Source organism: Ostrea edulis, chromosome 9, assembly GCF_947568905.1.
Source record: "Ostrea edulis chromosome 9, xbOstEdul1.1, whole genome shotgun sequence".
Classification (NCBI taxonomy): Eukaryota; Metazoa; Mollusca; class Bivalvia; order Ostreida; family Ostreidae; genus Ostrea; species Ostrea edulis.
The window spans coordinates 34,416,070-34,434,376 of record NC_079172.1 but is presented as its reverse complement, the minus strand read 5'-3'; the positions used below and the strand labels follow the sequence as shown (position 1 = coordinate 34,434,376).

At 34.9% G+C, this 18,307-nt stretch overlaps 1 protein-coding gene across 1 annotated transcript; it reads right to left on the bottom strand.

Moving 5' to 3' along the window:
• Positions 1-4,009: 4,009 nt before the first annotated feature.
• On the bottom strand, positions 4,010-6,310 carry LOC125658809 (uncharacterized). The gene is made up of 4 exons (XM_056149008.1): positions 5,896-6,310; positions 5,392-5,532; positions 4,782-4,862; positions 4,010-4,043 (listed from the first exon to the last, which is right to left on the bottom strand). The coding sequence occupies exons 1-4, from the start codon at positions 6,096-6,098 to the stop codon at positions 4,025-4,027; spliced, it is 444 nt and encodes a 147-aa protein (XP_056004983.1). The 5' UTR covers positions 6,099-6,310; the 3' UTR covers positions 4,010-4,024.
• Positions 6,311-18,307: the final 11,997 nt, after the last annotated feature.

Here is an 18,307-nt window from a genome sequence, read left to right as displayed (position 1 = left end):
GTAATGAAAAACAGAATTAACACTAGTAATGAAAAAAAAAGAATTAACACTAGTAATGAAAAAAAAAAAAGAATTAACAGAAGTAATAAAAAAAAAAAAGAATTAACACTAGTAATGAAAAAAAAAGAATTAACACTAGTAATGAAAAAAAGAATTAACACTAGTAATGAAAAAAAAAGAATTAACACTAGTAATGAAAAAAATGAATTAACACTAGTAATGAAAAAAAAAAAAAAAGAATTAACACTAGTAATGAAAAAAAAAGAGAATTAACACTAGTAATGAAAAAAAAAAAAGAATTAACACTAGTAATGAAAAAAAAAGAATTAACACTAGTAATGAAAAAAAAACCCAAAGAATTAACACTAGTAATGAAAAAATAGAATTAACACTAGTAATGAAAAAAAAAGAATTAACACTAGTAATGAAAAAAAAAGAATTAACACTAGTAATGAAAAAAAAAAAAAATAACCAAAAGGTATATACACGAAAAACTTAATGATATCAATGTTGAGAGTTTAAAAGGACATATTAGGCGTAATGTCAATTTCTAAAATTTTAAATAATTTTCAAGGTCTGGTTTAACACTTTAAAATGGAACTTAAAAAGGTGGGGGTTGGAGACCGATTTTTTAATTATTGGCGAAAATACTGAATTTTTATACAAAATTTCGAGTAAATTTTATTAAAACTTTTTTAACAATCGGTGTTCTGTTTGAAAAAAAAAATATATCAACCCAGTTAATAAATTACAACATTTGAACTACTTTCAAGTCTCAGCTACCTGTATCATAAATTATAAAACTGAAATACACGAATAGGAGTATAAAAATAGACGATACATTGGAAGAAACAGAAACTGTAATATCATGCAGAATTAGAACTTTTTGAATAATGAATCCTTCTGCCACAAAATATAGTCCCTGCCAAACTCTTTCAAAATTTCATTTGATACAAAAATTTTCAAGTGGATAAAGTTCAGCAATAGATGTGTGATATGTTTGCACCAGTGGGATTAGTATTGAACCACTAAATACTTAATTGTAGCATCCTGCGCAGTTGTTCTCAAAAGTTCAGGAGCTAACTTCATCGCAAATTGCATTGCATTATCTGGTGCATGATGCGACGCAGTCTATGAAACAGGCGCCCGTGGTAGGAACGGCTTCAAAGTTGATCTTGCGTTGCGAAGTACACATCAGGCCTACATTTGTAACCTACAACTGTACACATATCTTCTGTTATCAAGAATAGTTACAAACTCCCATCATGCGTTTTCAAATTTGATAAATAAAATGCATTTACGATCGACACTTCGTCGGTATGTTGCTAAGGGAATCCTTGCGCGGTGCAAGCAATTTCTTACTTTTTGTTTACGAAATAAAAGGTTTTGCACGTCTAATGTTAATTTCCCTAAAGGTGTTGCATGAAAGATCGATAAAATTAAGTTATTCAAATATATGGTAAAACCAATTGGAACTTATGTCTTGATTCGAACATTTGTGAAAATAAATTTAAAAGATGTGTATTGACAAAAATTTGCCCAATAATTCGAGTTTAAATCAAGCAATAAACGATTTATATGATTTTTTGCGTTAAAATGGAGGGATATCCCCGACTTTCAGAAAAACTGCCTCTGTGAAACAAAATAAATCTAGCATGAATATGTTCTTCAAGTTTTTCACTAAAAATGGTAAATAACCGTAAAACAGTTTAAGTCGATAAGATGAGATGTATTCCAGTAGAAAATTGTTATAATGGTGAATCAATGTTTTCAGATGCATGTACTTCGAATTATGTTGAACTTTATTAATGCGTATTAAACTTCCCATATTTGCTTTGTGGTCAGAGTTATGTACAGTTGCCAACTGTTGGTTGTAGAAAATAATACATACGAGTATAGAGCTTTTAGACTGTAGTAGTATAGAATATTAAATATTTGTACACTATTAACGTCTAACCGTATACATTGTATCTGATACTCAGAAGGAAAAAAAGACAATTCATTTTTCACGATTTCAAAAATCAATGTATTGACACTTAAAATATATTCGGTTTGTCCTTAGTACTGGGGAATCGTACATGTATTTAAATGGTAAATACGCAATAAGAATATAAATATGGATGAAGGTCAGTTCTTCTTCACGAATGCTGGCTCCAAGCTCCGATTAGGGAAAATTCCCGCTTCGGTGCAACACTCTCTTTAGAATATTTTCGTCATTTAGTGTTGAAAATGAATTATAAGGAATAAATTTAATTTTTTATACGATATAAATTGGTTTGGGACAGTTTACGCTTTTTATAATACGCGTAAATTGCCCCAAACAAATTTATATCGTATAAAATATAAATAGAATTAAATTCCTTTAACCCCCCCCCCCCCACCCCACACACACACACACAAACAAACACCCCAGCTTTTGAAATATCATATATACTTAATTAAAGCTAGTTCTCCCTACATTTCCGATCTCGTTAAATAAGACTTTCGCTTTTAACATGCCACTTTTCATTTAACTTGTAAACAGAATGCCATTGTAAAAACTCTTTAAATTCGTCCAAATATTCTTGAGAGTATTGTTCTCCCACTTGTTTGTTTTTAATTTACAATGTACATCTTCAGCCATTGAAATACATAATCACTTCGTACAATTCGTCAGTACTTGGGCGATGTATTTCCATTTCATTAAAATTGGAACCATCTGTGTCGAGGAAACAAGAAACAAAATATTTGTCACCTACAAAGACTTGCATGAAAATCCTTCAGCTTATAGCTGATGAATTCACTATATAAAGATCATGTTTCATATTTAATAAATCTGAGGAATTCACTATATAAAGATCATGTTTCATATTTAATAAATCTGAGGAATTCACTATATAAAGATCATGTTTCATATCTAATAAATCTGAGGAATTCACTATATAAAGATCATGTTTCATATTTAATAAATCTGAGGAATTCACTATATATAGATCATGTTTCATATCTAATAAATCTGATGAATTCACTATATAAAGATCATGTTTCATATTTAATAAATCTGAGGAATTCACTATATAACGACCATGTTTCATATCTTATAAATCTGATGAATTCACTATATAAAGATCATGTTTCATATCTAATAAATCTGATGAATTCGCTATATAACGATCATGTTTCATATCTAATAAATGGATGGTATAAGCTTTTTGAAATCATAGTATCATTCATAGGGTTAATAAAAGAAAATAATAATCCCCGAAAAGTAATTCCGTAAATTTTGATCACGACATGATTAATTTCACCTTGGATTTCTAAGGAAAGAACATGTTTTATATAAATATTTTAAAAAAGCAATCGTATTTTTATTCAAATCTTTTGGTAAAAAGATAACTTTCTCTTTGAGAATATGAAATGAAATAAATCATATAAATTCTTTAAAAATTATTTTTCTTCTTCTTTTTATCATAATCGTCATTTTTTTCGGATATAAAAATGAGGTTGATAATGTTCGAGAACCTGTATGCATTAACAAAAATTAATGATCAGAAATCATCTTTGAAGAGGACAATTTGAGGAACTTCATCCAAGAAGATACGCAATATTTACGCGTCCCCATAGTGAAATGTATGAGTCAGAAATTAAGTCTGAAGTTAACCGTAATTGTAAGACTATATATTCAAGCATTGTGAAACAAATATACAGGTGAACATCTAAGAAATTTAAAAAGTGTCTTGGTTGTCAATACTCTTTAGGTAATCAGGAAGAGGTGAAATTGTAAAGAATAAATAGGGGGGGGGGGGTGTCCAGCTTCTTAGAAACTTATTTTATCAGGTGTGTTTACATTTTTCCCTAGCTTAAATTTCTTAAGATATTTCATAAACAGTTTCTGAAGTACATGCTCCACCAAAGAGAAACTGGTAACATTCGTTAAATTGAATTCTACACCGATTCAGTCTAAACCTGTCCCTTATTACCTTAACAAACTCGACCATTATTCATAGACCATGGACTCGTTCATGAGTACTGTGTAACTTTCGCCTTAGTTTTGGTGGTTGATACTAAAAAAAAATTGTTCTTCACAAATTTATTTTGCATCACAAAAGACAAGTCAAGTACAAATACTGACAATATATTTTTCATTTTTATATAAATGTACTGTGTGACAGACCTAGGGTCAATTACTTTGAATGTAATGCATTAAATTACAATTACATTGGAATTTTCACCATTACAATTACCATTATTTTCATTCATATAAGTAATTAATTAAATTACAATTACTTTGCTAAAGTAATGAATTACATTACACATTACAATGAAAAAAAAATACAAAGTAAATCTATGAACACAATTTATTTGAAGTAAACATTTAAATCAAAGTGATTGTCAATCACACTATGACTATGTATCAAGATCTGTTCTAAACAAATACTTTGCTGTTTATTCAAATACATGTAGTAATGTCACATTTTATTTCCAAAGAGGTCTAAATTAGGGGGTTAGTAATGATGTTGATATGTAATTCAAATGTATTGAAAAGTAATGATATTACTGGCATTTTTATGAAAGTAATGCATTACATTATAATTACTTGTGTTTCAAAAATGGGTGCATTACACATTACACCCCATTACTTTAAAAAAAAATGTAATGATTACAATGCATTACCATTACACATTACCATAAGTCTGCTGTGTGATTGACAACCACTGGAGAGGAAACATAAAGGTGAAGCTAGTAGGGAACTAATTGTATCAAATATAGACTACAATATAAGTCAACAAATGTTTGCATACCCAGGAGATTCCTGTTGACTGGTTACTGGTGGAGCAGAAGATTTTGCCACTTCTTGTTGCTTCTCTGTATCAGTACTCTCGCTACATAAAAATGAAGCTCTTATAAGTTAACAATCAAATGCAAGTGTTCAAAATTAACAGATGACCAATATACACATAAAATTATGGAAAATATAATTTTAAAATCTTGGTTTATGGTGAGATCAATATTTTTGGGCGAATTTGTCTAAGGACTAATGTAGTATTCACAGCCACCTCAAATGTGGATACCCCCTCCATCTAATGAAACAGTAAATATAGAATCACAAATTTACCTCAAATATGTGATTTCCCCACCTATCACCTCCCTAGGTCATTCTGTAAAGCCAGTTTTAAGATAAGTTTTTGGTTTTATATTCGTTTATTCATTGGCTAAGGGGAGGGGGGGGGGGGTATATGTACAAGTCTATCCACACAACAGGTACCTATAATATCTCACAAATGATTGTCTCAAAAGCTTGCAGAAAGTACAAATTGACTATGCAGAACAAGCTATGAAGGTGGTCAGTGGAGTCACATAATTTAGATTTTTTTCCGTTCTTCAGTTGCCTGTAATAATGTATACACCTACCTTAGAGCTGATGAAATTTCTGATACATCTGGGGGGAGGAGATGTAGCTTTTTCTTTAATATAGGCGTTGATATTTTTTTCTGCAATGTAAGTGACTGGTCAGCTGAGTCTGCATCCTCTGTTTCACTGTCCGTTACAAGTCTATTTGAATTGAATAGTGTCCAATACAGTAAAATGAATATTATACTTTACAAATCATAACAGAATCAAAGTAATATAATATCAACGGTGAAGACTTGTATAGGCAGTGCCTGCTGTCTAATCCTATTGTGAATTATCATAATAAAATACTGTTGAAATCTATATATCTTTGTTTTCTCAAAAATTTCCCCTTGGGGGCCCCCGAAAAGCTCATAATTTGAGCACCTAAGGAGATATATGAAGTATTTTTAACACAATACTCGCAGCGGGTTTATAAATAATATTTTAAAGAATGTTTACCACCGATCGATCCAGGTTTATCCTCAAATAATAACTTTACATTTAGAAAGTTTCAAAACCAACCTGTCAAGTAGAATCTTCGCCAGTCCTGCGTGCGTTTCTCCGAGTTCTTCCTTCTTTGCTTGCCATCTTTCGTATTGATCTCCGAGATAAATCTTAGTCTTATACAAATATGATTTATTTCTTTCACTTTTCGCTCTCTTTTTGGCCGAGTCGGTAAGAATTCGCGGTCTTCCCACAGGACGCTTACCCGCTCTAGACGCCATGCTGTATTGTTTACAAGTCCTCTGCGCATGCGTGTTTTTCTGGAGGCGGAACAAACTGTAATTTGGTGCTGGACCAGACGTAAATTCTATTTTTTGATTTATTACCGGAATTATTTACTTCTAAACTTTGTAAATTTTCGAAAGTTTATATTTTCAATAATGGAAAAAAAATTGCGAGAGCCTTGTTAAAATTTTATTTATCCCTTTATGAGTCACAGTGGGCCTTTAATTGAACATGAATGTTACATCTTTTCATAAGTAATAGAAGCTAAATATGGTATTATTGTTAAACTGACATGACATGCTCAAGACGTCAGGTTTGTGATTCAACCTACAGTGCAAACCTGTATGTACATGTACGTTACAACTACGACTTACTACAACAAACCTGTAATTAATCGCAAAGTACTTCCCGTTTCCCATCAGGAAAAATAACTCTTTATAGCATTTATTGCTTTCGTTATCTGACAGAGTTATGTTTCTTTGATAACTAGGATTTTCTCCAACCCTCACTTGTCATAAAGAATACGAAATTGAGATTAATATCAATTTAAACACAGACCCCTAAAACACCAGTTGTGGGATCATGTGCCTCCTCTGTTGAGCGACAACCACTATTAGCCTGATATCTTAGTCAAGTCATCCACAGAATCCACTGTTTCATATGCTTCATACTAATGCATATGTATTTTAAAATCATTAACTTACCATGAAAAGTATGGATAAAGAAAAAAAATATCAAACTTAAAAAGACTAGAATTTTCTTTTATATCCAATGAATAAAAGCCCTCACCCCCGCCCCCGCCTAAAACAACATTGTAAAAGTTAAAATAATTTTTACAACAATTTTCCCGAGAGATAACCTTCTTAAATTTAATTTGCTTTTATTCGTAATTTAGTTCTACACCTGGTATGATATATTTATGTATCACATTAAATTTTGGAGCGAACGAGTGCGGTGTGTATAAAACGTTTACCTCATTTGGGATTAGTTTATGTGAAAGTTTGCACATTTACTGACATCCTGCGGATTAGTGTTGGACCCAAAGAGTTAGAGCGGGAAAGAAAGATTGAAACAGAACCTATGAAAACTAAGGTGAAGTTTACGATCCATAGTATGAGATATTAACAGATATGAAATATGAGATATAAAAGACTAACAGACAATTTATGCTTGGATGGAATTAAAAGGTAATCTCAATTTGTCTAAATATTAAGATACAAGTATTGTTTAGAAATAAACTGCTAGAAGTCCTCCCTATTTAGGAATCGAGTTCTGCGGTCACAATCTCTGTTACTTAAAAATGATATATCAAACACAAGCTGTTTAACTTTCTGAATCAATAAGATCATGAATTGTCGTTGTTAAACATACCCTGTTGTAGGTACACACATACACTGTATTATGTGTATACATGTAAATGTGCGTTAATGATGTTTTGCCCCCCCCCCCCCCCCCCCCCCCCGTCATATAAAGTACGCGTCTTCTTTCCATTCTCTACCCAGGTGTCGCTGCTCGCTAACACTTCTGTAAATGCCGACATTTCAAAATTCTTGTCAAACGCTTTTTAAATTTTTAATCAATTTATGATGCAGAATTTTAAGATAAAATTGTTTTACCGCTTGTAAACAAATTCCCATAATTTAGATGTTAATCATTATAAGGGTATTTTCTTCCGATTTTTGGTGCTGTCGTCGTTAAATTAATAATTCTAATTCTTAAATTCTCTTTCATTTTTCGTTCCGTCTTCTGTTCCGTTTTCCGTTCCACGTTTTAGCAGCACCTCGTAAGCCTATAGGGAAAAGAGTACTAATTCATTTCCCATAGACCTCAATACTAACCTTTGGTCTCTCACTAATTAACTATATTAATTTTAAACAAATGACCGGAAACATTTCAAACTTCATTCCAAGTGTTCATAAAAAACGACAAAAATTATAGACGGTCCCGTGCCTTTTATAGGCCATATTTGTACTTTTTCACAGCACATAGCAATCTGCAGTAAACTACACCCTTCATTTTAATCAAACCTCTACCATGGTAATTTCTTCAGTCATTTCTCGATTTTGTGCGATAATTTTTCATCCTGACAATTAAATTGAACCTCTATAATATTTCTTTCAATTCCAAATAATTTCACTCTTGATATTAGCCAATCACGCAACACCTAGACATTTATACCTCCGCTCCATCTTGGGGTAAACTGCGTCCGGGTTACGCATGCAGGGATTTGGTACCCTCATTCCTATACCTTGATCAAATTAGACTGGATCATCCCGACGTTTGTGTATACGCCGACTCCCTGTATACACAAACGTCGGAATGATCAGGTAAGCCAAGTAATCCGTATACAAAATGGCGTAGCTTCCATTGAGGCAACCGAGGCAGGTGCCTCGGTAAGAAAAACAACAACACCTTTTACGTTGTTAAAATGTCGATACCTTTTGTGTGTGTGTGTGTGTGTGTGTGTGTGTGTGTGGGGTGGGGGGGGGGGGCTGCGCCCCCCAGACCCTCTGCCTCGGTAATATTCGAACCCAAGCTACGCCTATGCATAGTACTCTAACATAAACGTTATCCGGTGTTAAATCATTGCAATAGGATATTTTTTTAGAGTGAACAGAATTAACGTAGGGGAGAAATGACTGTATATTTCAATGTGGGTGAAGTCAATATTCAAACGTTTATGAAATTATTCTTTTTAAAGTGCACTAGCATATGATCAGCGAAATACAGTAGATTACAAAAATTTAGAAATCCACGTCATGGAGTGGAGCAAAAATGTCACGATCTTAGTTAAAATATCTTCGACAGCTCTATATAGATTTCATTTACATTATCCATGACATCCTGTGGGGATTCGGGTTAGAATAGGTCCTCAGTACCCCTTTCTTGTTGTAAGAGGCGACTAAATGGGGCGGTCCTTTCGATGAGACCGCAAAAACCGAGGTCTCGTGTAACAGCAGATGTGGCACGAAAATGATTCCTCCCTGTTCAAAGACAGTAAACGCCGAACATGGGACTAAACTTTGCAGCCCTTCACCGGCATTAGTGACGTCTCAATACGAGTGAAAGATCCTCGAAAGGGACGTTAAACAATATTAAATCAAATACTCAATCATTATCCACGACACGAGCGTCTATGATATGAATACTGCGAGTATTCTACAGATACATGCACGAAGTATTCGGTCACAGAATGGCGATGTGTTCAGGGGCGGATCCAGGAATTGTGGTTACGGGGGACACCACTTTATGAGGCGGTGAAATATTTTAAGGGGTTTATGGGGGAAAAATTAGGTTCTCCCAATAAAGTAATTCAAGACATCAAAGGATTTTGTCATATATTTCTTCGGGGGTGGAAGAAATTATTGCTTCTTTTATCGTTTAGTACATTATCCGAAACAAGATACGGCGATTTACCTTAAATTTGAAAATTTTAGGGGGGAGGGGGCGCAGTTTGAAAACGAAAGCGAAAAAGAAAATGACCCTTTCCTGCTATTTTTGTATTGTCAGGAAGTAGAAATGTTTAGAATTAAAAATTGGTCACATGGTGCATCATGTGATACCTAGTTTTCGTCTGCTGTTTACAAACAATGGAAAATTAGAAAATATCAAACATGGTTCGGAGAGGAAAAGAGATGAGGTTAGATGTAAGAAAAGTCATAATGGAGTTACTACAGGGTGGATACAGTCGGAGAAAGATAAACGAGATGTTGAAATGACCTAAATCAAGTGTCATTGACGTTTGTAAGAAAGTTTCTGAATCGGGATCATTAGAAAACAAACCGAGAAGTGGTTGGTCTCCGAAAATCAACCTTGGGACTATCAGAAGTTGGAGAGGATTGTGAAAACTAACCGTAGATGTTCACTGTTGGATATTACGGCAAAATTTAATGAAGAAAGACAAAATCCGGTGAGTAAAAGAACAATTCAACACAATTTACAAAAAATAATTACAGGAGGAGTATTGCCAAGAAGAAACTCGTTATCAAAGAAGTCAAATTCTAAAGAAGCGGTTTGTCTGGAAAAGACAATATACTGTAGACAACTGGAAACGCGTGATATTCTCAGATGAAAGCAAAATTATGATAGGACATGATGAAAGAGTTAGGATCTGGAGGGAAAAAGACGAAGGATGGAAGCTCGATCTCGTTCAACAGAGAACTCCTCAAGCGAAGTGTGAAGTCATGGTATGGGGGTGCATTTGTTGGGAGGGTGTTGGAACTATAACGCCAGTGGAAGGAAATATTAACGATGCAAAGTACAATGGCATCTAAGTAGAGGAAAACCTGTGGCCAGTTTTGGCAAGACATTTCCCTCAAAATGGAAACTTTTTTCCAGGACAATCGAGCCAGATCATGGCCAGAAATCGTATACACTGTTTAATCTGGCCTGCCCAATCACCAGACTTGAATATTATTGAAAATGTTTGGCTATATATTAAAAGAAAACTTCAATCCCGCACTGGTTCAATAAAATCAAGATCTGATTTGATAGAGAAAATTCGGCGTATATTCAAAGCTTGTATGGCTCCGTCCCGAAACGCATTCGGCAAGTTTTCAGACTAAAAAGACACCTCACGAAGTATTAAATCGTAAGTAGTTCATTTTTTGAATTTTCATTTTCATTTTTATTAAATTGTCAGCCAGCAAAATATTGATACGTTTGTCGTCAATGTAAGCACGCCGCCACTAAGACCGAATACGTTTTGTACGTGTCTGTACATGTATGAATAAAGTGGAACAAAAATTCTACTATATGTTCATATAAAATCTATGTTTGTAGAGATATCAGTGCAAATACATTCAACAAAGACAGCCTGTCGATTTAAACATTGTCGTTTGGAAACTAGCACGTGACTGTCTTATTAGCATGCCACGTGCCATTTCCCCAGAAATTCTTAAATCTGTGCATCTTTCTACTCTTTAGTGTTTTACACATGATGTAGCATAGTTGATTTAGCCCGATGGGGTTCTTATACTTTTGCGACCGTTTCCTTCCGACCACGTGTGACAAAGGCCCGCGCAGTAGAAATAAAATCCACCGAAGATGTTCGTAGTAAAGAATGAACTAAAGAATTGGACCCATTCCTTTCATCTGGGTTGAAATCAACTAGTCTATGTTGCATAAGTTATCATACATCACCATTATAAATATATCAACCATCTTAAAATTAATTATTAGTACGAATGTACCTTTAAGGAAAATAAACAGGCTTGACATTTCGTCAAAATTCACAGGTGATTTAGTTTATTTCAGACTTAAACATCTAGCTACACAAAGTTTAGTTAACTAAGTTTAAGTGATATACATAAAGTAGATAACGTATAGTTACACTGTAACGCTGAATTAATTTATTGGGTGATGGGAAGGTTAACATATCAGTAATCTTTATGGAACTGGGTGGATCTGTCCGAAATGTACTAAGTCACCTTTGAATCATACATGCATGATCAATTCCCGTTTAATTCCATTACCTTACCAATAGGGAAAAAAATCTATACAAACGCTGACTAATTCTATTGTTATCATTTGAATATAGAGAAAAAAACATATAAGAGAGAAAAAAAAAACAAGAAACTGAATAACCCCGACTTCTAAGTTATGCATTGAAGCATCCGTTATACATAGAAAAAACCATTCCGTGTGTGGGATCTTACAACCCTATTTTAATATTTCAGGAACCACAAAAATAATGAAATATGATTGGCCTTCGTCTTTATTTGTATACTATTCTATGTCGGAGGTTAATAAGGATCTTCCTTTTTTAATTATGAAAACTATTTAACCTTTTCATTCTTCTCGGAAGAAAACAGACTGCCAGAAAAGAATAATATACCACTTCTTCCTAATTTGTATGGGCCTTGTGCCTTTTAGGTAAAAACAATATGTGTCAAATGTCATAACTCTGTAAAGCTTGTTTTGTGTCATAAAATAACATGAAAAATTTGATAGTGATTATTACTTCAAGGAATATTTTAGGATAATTCATAATTAAGTTTTCAATTGATCAATGCTAGTACTTTAAATAGGGAGGATCATGCTGTTTCTTGCAAAAAATAACGTGCCGACATTGAAGTTTTGATAGCATTGAAATATAAATACATTTATGATGGCAGAACACAATACGGCCATTGTAGTTCACACCATGAATGTCATCAGATAGAGACATGTGGTATTGATGTGGGACCCTATAAGAGTCATTTGGAAAGTGCATATTGAAAATTAACATTACATTAATTTCAGAGACCTTGAGAGATATGTATGCGACCATATTTCAGAACAGGTGTCACTTAATAGTACATGTTTTTCACAAGAGAATGAGAGAGTGATTGCATTTCTATTCAATATCAAATTCGGGGCGTTCCATGGAAATATGTCAGGCTGATATCTGAGAAAATCAAAATTAATATATTTCTTAGCACTGTTATATGTAGCAGTGCACATGTGATCACGGTCTGTTTAACGTTTGAAGTGATCTGAACTAAAGTACACGTGTTGGTGAGTAGTAAAAGCATGACTTTATTACGAGTTAAATTCACTTTGAAAACAAGACAGTTTTACACAAGTTCCCACTATGTCTCGGAGGAAAATGAGTTTAGGATTCTCTGTTCTTGAGCTCCAAAATAAAATTACAAGTTTCCATTGTCTTTATAACTCATGTTCTCACGACTTACACAGTTATTTCATTACATACATACACATACTCCTTGACACCTAACCCCACCTCTGGTATGTCCAGGGGTCCGCGTTTGTCCTATTTTCTTTATGGGAATTATAAGATTGATCATTGTTCGGTATCTTCACTTTTTAAGGTGGCTCACTACACCCTGAAATAGTTTCTCAAATCAGCACGAATTGGTTTATTCATGAAAGATATGATATTATGATAAGTATAATGTCAAAGAGGCAAAACTATGTAAATATGGATAAAAACTTGATTTTCAAAAAACATTTTTTCGACACATATGAACAAAAGACTGGCGGATTTGAACTCGAGATCTGCGGTTCACCAGTCCAATGTTTTAATCACTATGACTGAGCTAACACATCAATCGATACAAATAATTTCACAAAACATTTATATTGCCATCTTGTGACGTAGTGTCATAGAGAGTAGTGAGCTACCTTAATACATCGCAATGTCTACTTCAAAACACTTAAATGAATTGTTTATAATTAGAATTGACATACTTAGTCAGATGTTACCTATAATTACTTATACTGGTACTCTAAAGCACGCAATGAATGCTGAGACCATTTGAACATGGATTGGTTAACAGTCTGGTTAATATAGTAATTATTCTGATAAATAACACAAATCTGCAGTAAGCATTGAGTAATAAGCTGGCTCATAGTTGTATATCACAATCAAGTATAAAACCACTACAAACATAAAAAACTGTCAGGGCGAAAGAAACAAATGTTGTATGGGACAGACAATTTTGGTGGTGAAATGAAAAAAAAATACCTGTATTTAGAAATTCATATCAAACAGTTGATTAGATACAGTTTTAAAATACAAAAGTGAATTGAAAATATGAAAGAGGTAAGATTAGATTAAATATTCAGAAAAATGCACGATACCATCTTAATGGATAATGTTTAATTATAAACCACTACACACTAGCCTGACAGTGTTTCCATGTCATGACAGTTTCTATATCCGTATGCAAAGACTCCAGGATGTACACAGTTTGTGTATAAAATATACTTAAGTCACGTGATAAAGACACATTATACATCACGTGATCAGTAGCGATTCCGTTGTCCAAATTACATAAGGCGGTCAGTAAGAAGCTTCGTAGATGTAGAAAATCTCCAGTTGACAGAGCAAGCGCGGAATAAATGGAGTTTGCCTCTGACAGGTACATGAAGTAGATTTGGAGCGACTTTTCTATTTCATCAAGCTGAACATCTGAACCGATAGTCTGTAATAGTAACGTTTCTATTTTAAAACTAATTAATATATATATATATATATATATATATATATATATATATATATATATATATATATATATATATATATATATATATATATCAAGTTCAGTGCTTTTTATGTGATTTTACATGAAAGGTGAAAATAACGAGCAGTCATCAATCTCATAACTCCTACAAGCAATACAAAAATAGATAGTTGGGCAAACACGGACCCCTGGACACACCAGAGGTGGGACACGGTTCCTAGGAGGAGTAAGCATCCCCTGTCGACCGGTCACACCCGCCGTGAGCACTATATTTTGATCAGGTAAACGGAATTATCCGCAGTCAAATTCAGTGCAGCAAGAACGGCTTAACAATCGGTATGAAACATGTCAGACAGCATTTGACCCAATGATAGGTTGTATTGACAAACTAGATCGTTATAACGACCATAGAATATGCGAAATGCTGATTCCAATCGAGACTGTTGAAACCCCTGTACCATCAACTTGTTTGTCAGTAGCTTACCTCGATTTAAAACCTGACTATACGCAGAACAAGCTTTTCCATATCGAATCAGTTGAGATGGATTTTACATTGTATATCATTATTCTACATATTTTGTTAAAGAAACCAAACCTTCGTTTTCTGTGGAAGCTTACATGTAATTATTGATAGATTAAAAGCTCGACTAATTTCCAATTCCATCCACATGTTAATGTTCTCGATAAATCAATGAAGAAAATATACATACAACAATATTGAATGCACATATCAGATTTGTTTCATTAAAAATCTTTAAATCCAACGAATTTTAAATTTCTATTTCGTATTCAGTTCTTAGGCATGAATATTCATTTGAATATACACCCTCTCCGAACAATAATCATATTAAAGAATACGTTCTTCTAAATCTTTCAAAAATAAAATTGCTTGTTGGTTGAATTAATTTCGAGTGTGATTTTTAATTAAAATTATACTACAGAGAAACTAAACAGATATACCTTTATAGATTCCAAGGATTACCTTGTTTAATCTGTAGAGATGTACATCGGATATTCCACTATCCTTGTCATATGAAAGTACGTGTGTTTGTCTCTATCCAAAAAAAAATATATATTCGTAATGTGAGTCTGTCTACAGTATCCAAATCAATCATTTGTTTAGAAGAATGTTGATATTTAGGTTATATGTATATATGTAACAACAATGTTGTATTTTAAATTCCACTGAAGAGCGTAGAGCGAAAACGCTTTGGAATAAATGTGAAATCTTCATCTGAATTTTTCCCTATCTTTTGCCTATACCTAGGACTTATTTTATTCTAATATATCTACACCAAATTGTTTTCCGAGTGATATATACTACTCAAAATTTGATAAGGATCACTAGGTTATATGTGTGTAATTTACCACTAACATAACAAAAGACATAAATTTGACTCAGAAACGTGTTTACTCAGGTTATGAATGAAAATTCATGAACGGCATGAAGTTTTATCAATACGGAATGCTTGAAATCTGATAACAACACCAAAAGGCATTTCATTACAAAAAGTTAACACCAAACCAGAGAAAGAATTACACAGTTTTTGGGGATAGTCCATTATTACACTTAGTCGATGAAGTGTCAATACCGGGTATGGCCTCCCCTTGCATCAATGACGGCTCGACAACGTCGGTCCATGCTGTCAATAAGCACCCGTATGTTCCTAATGGGAAGGTTGTTCCACTCTTCCACGAGGGCGTTTCCGAGCTCTGCCAAAGTCGTGGGTTGTGCTCTACGGCGTGAAAGGGCAACATGTAGCATGTTCCATACATGCTCAATTGGGTTCAAGTCGGGCGAGCGCGCTGGCCAGTCCATACGGATAATTGTCTCCTGCTGAAGGTACTGCTCCACCACCCTGGCGCGATGAGGACGGGTGTTATCATCCATCAGGATGAACTCGGGGCCAACAGCACCAACGTAGGGTCTGACGTAAACATCGAGGATCTCATCCCGGTACCGCACCCCCGTCATTGTTCCTCTCTCCAGGACATGAAGATCTGTTCTTCCATCCCTGCTGATTCCACCCCAGACCATGATGGAACCACCACCATAACGGTCATGTTCACTGATGTTGGCATCATGGAAACGTTCACGTTGTCGTCGCCACACTCGGTGACTCCCGTCTGTAAAGTCCAAACAATACCTGGACTCATCGGTGAACAGAACTTGAACCCAATCGTTCTGTGTCCAAGTGACATGATCTTCAGCCCAGTCCAATCGCTCCCGCCGGTGTCGAACAGTCAGAAGGACTCAAACACATGCCCTTCTCGAGTTGAGACCTGCATTGTGTAGCCGATTCCGTATCGTCTGAGTGGACACATTCACCCCTGAGGCGCTCAGGAGGTCGTTACGTAGGCTGGTTGCTGTCCAGAAGGGATGACGTCGTGCCTGAAGAGCTACAAAATGGTCTTGGCGTTGGGTTGTCGACCTCTGACGACCACCCCCATGTCGGTGTGCTGCTGTACCAAAATTTTGCTGTCGGTTCCAGGCCCTGTTTACAACGCTCTGGCTGACGTTTAGTGCATTTGCAACGTCACTTTGTGAATAACCAGCGTCAAGCATTCCAATACATCTGCCCAGTTGTTCTGTCGTCAGGTGACGCCTTACACGTTGAGGGGGCATTGTGTTGATCAACGTAGTGTAAACACTCAAGTGAGTTTGAAATTTTAGAAAGAATCAGACACCGATGCCTGAGTGAAAATCGTACAATGGTAGCAAAAGCATAAACTGTGATGAGAAACGCATTTCCCATGGCATGAAATGCACGTGCAAGTTTGTTGAAGACGTTTTTGATTTCACATGGACACAATATTGCCAGTTATACAACACTGCAAGACAATGAAAACGTGAAGATAACAGACATAGATCAATCTCATAAATGCTATTATATACGATACGAAAAATATAGTAGGGTAAACACTGATCCCTAGACACACCAAAGCTCAAGCCCCTGTTGACCAGTCACACCTGCTGTAAGCTTTACATCTTGATCAGGTAAACGAAGTATTCGTAGTCAAAATCAGTATGTAAAGGACGGCCTACCAATTGGCATGACCCACCCAGACAGCATATGACCCAATGAAACGTGTTTGCAAATAAAAATCTTTATAACGACAATAGAAATTGCGAAATGCTGGTTTTAAATGAGATCATCTAAACACCTATAACACCAACTTATTTGTTAGTAGTCTGCTTATAAATGAAAATTGATCATTTGTAGAATATGCTTTACCTTATCTAATCAGTTGATATACATAAAACACCATATGCAATGACATTAAAAGCTTTCATAATGTTGCAAAGGAAATCTTTCCACTCTAATGCCAAACTGAAATATTTTACCTACCATGACCCGAATCAAGCTTACTGCACTCTGTCTGATATGGAATACGTTGTTGAAATTACATCTTCTGGGTCGCCTTACTACAAGGCCACCACATGGCATCCTTATCACTTCTTCTGTTCGCTTTGAGATACAAAGAGAGTCTACTGATGATTCTGTGGATTCATTTTCGTTGTCTAGGAGGATTGCCGTATCTACTGTATAGCGTGAGGCAGCTGTTAAGTTGATAGAATGCTCCGTTATATCACGAACCCCCCCCCCCCCCCTCCATCTTTGTTGAAATGTTATCCAACCCTGGGGTGTGTTTCATGCTTGATGGCTGTCTGGCAGTACCGTTAACACATGCACTTTCTATGGATCGATCTGGACTTATCTCTGACAGTACTGACTTCAGGCTCGGATTTCTCTTCACAGTAGCATTGACACTAGAAGTTTGTGTATAGACCCCTTTCATATTCAATGTTTGAGGCACAGGGAAAAGATGGACATGAGTGCATAAGATAGCGAAGAGGACCAAAAACACTGCAAAATAATTGGGAATAATTAGTTCTTTTGAATCATTTTATACCATTGAATATTTTTCGAATAAAAATTGCATTTTGCGTGTGTACATGTATGACAGAAAAAATATTTTGCACCCTGATAAAAAAATAATGCATTGTGATACCTGTATCAATATCAGAAAACCTGATAAATTTAAGTAACATAGTTTTAGAAATGAGCAAGTGAAGATAATGAAAGATGAAGATAACGAACAGTGATCAATCTCATAACTCCTACAAGCAATACAAAATAGATAGTTGGGCAAACACGGACCCTTGGACACACCAGAGGTGGGACCAGGTGCTTAGGAGGAGTAAGCATCCCCTGTCGACCGGTCACACTCGCCGT

What these genes read in the sequence shown, in the direction of transcription:
- LOC125658809 (XM_056149008.1), bottom strand. Translation starts at nt 6,098, where the DNA reads ATGGCGTCTAGAGCGGGTAAGCGTCCTGTGGGAAGACCGCGAATTCTT. An exon ending in GCGAAGATTCTACTTGACAG is followed by an intron (nt 5,533 to 5,895) that starts GTTGGTTTTGAA and finishes CAATTCAAATAG; the next exon opens with ACTTGTAACGGACAGTGAAA. An exon ending in GAAATTTCATCAGCTCTAAG is followed by an intron (nt 4,863 to 5,391) that starts GTAGGTGTATAC and finishes ATTTTTATGTAG; the next exon opens with CGAGAGTACTGATACAGAGA.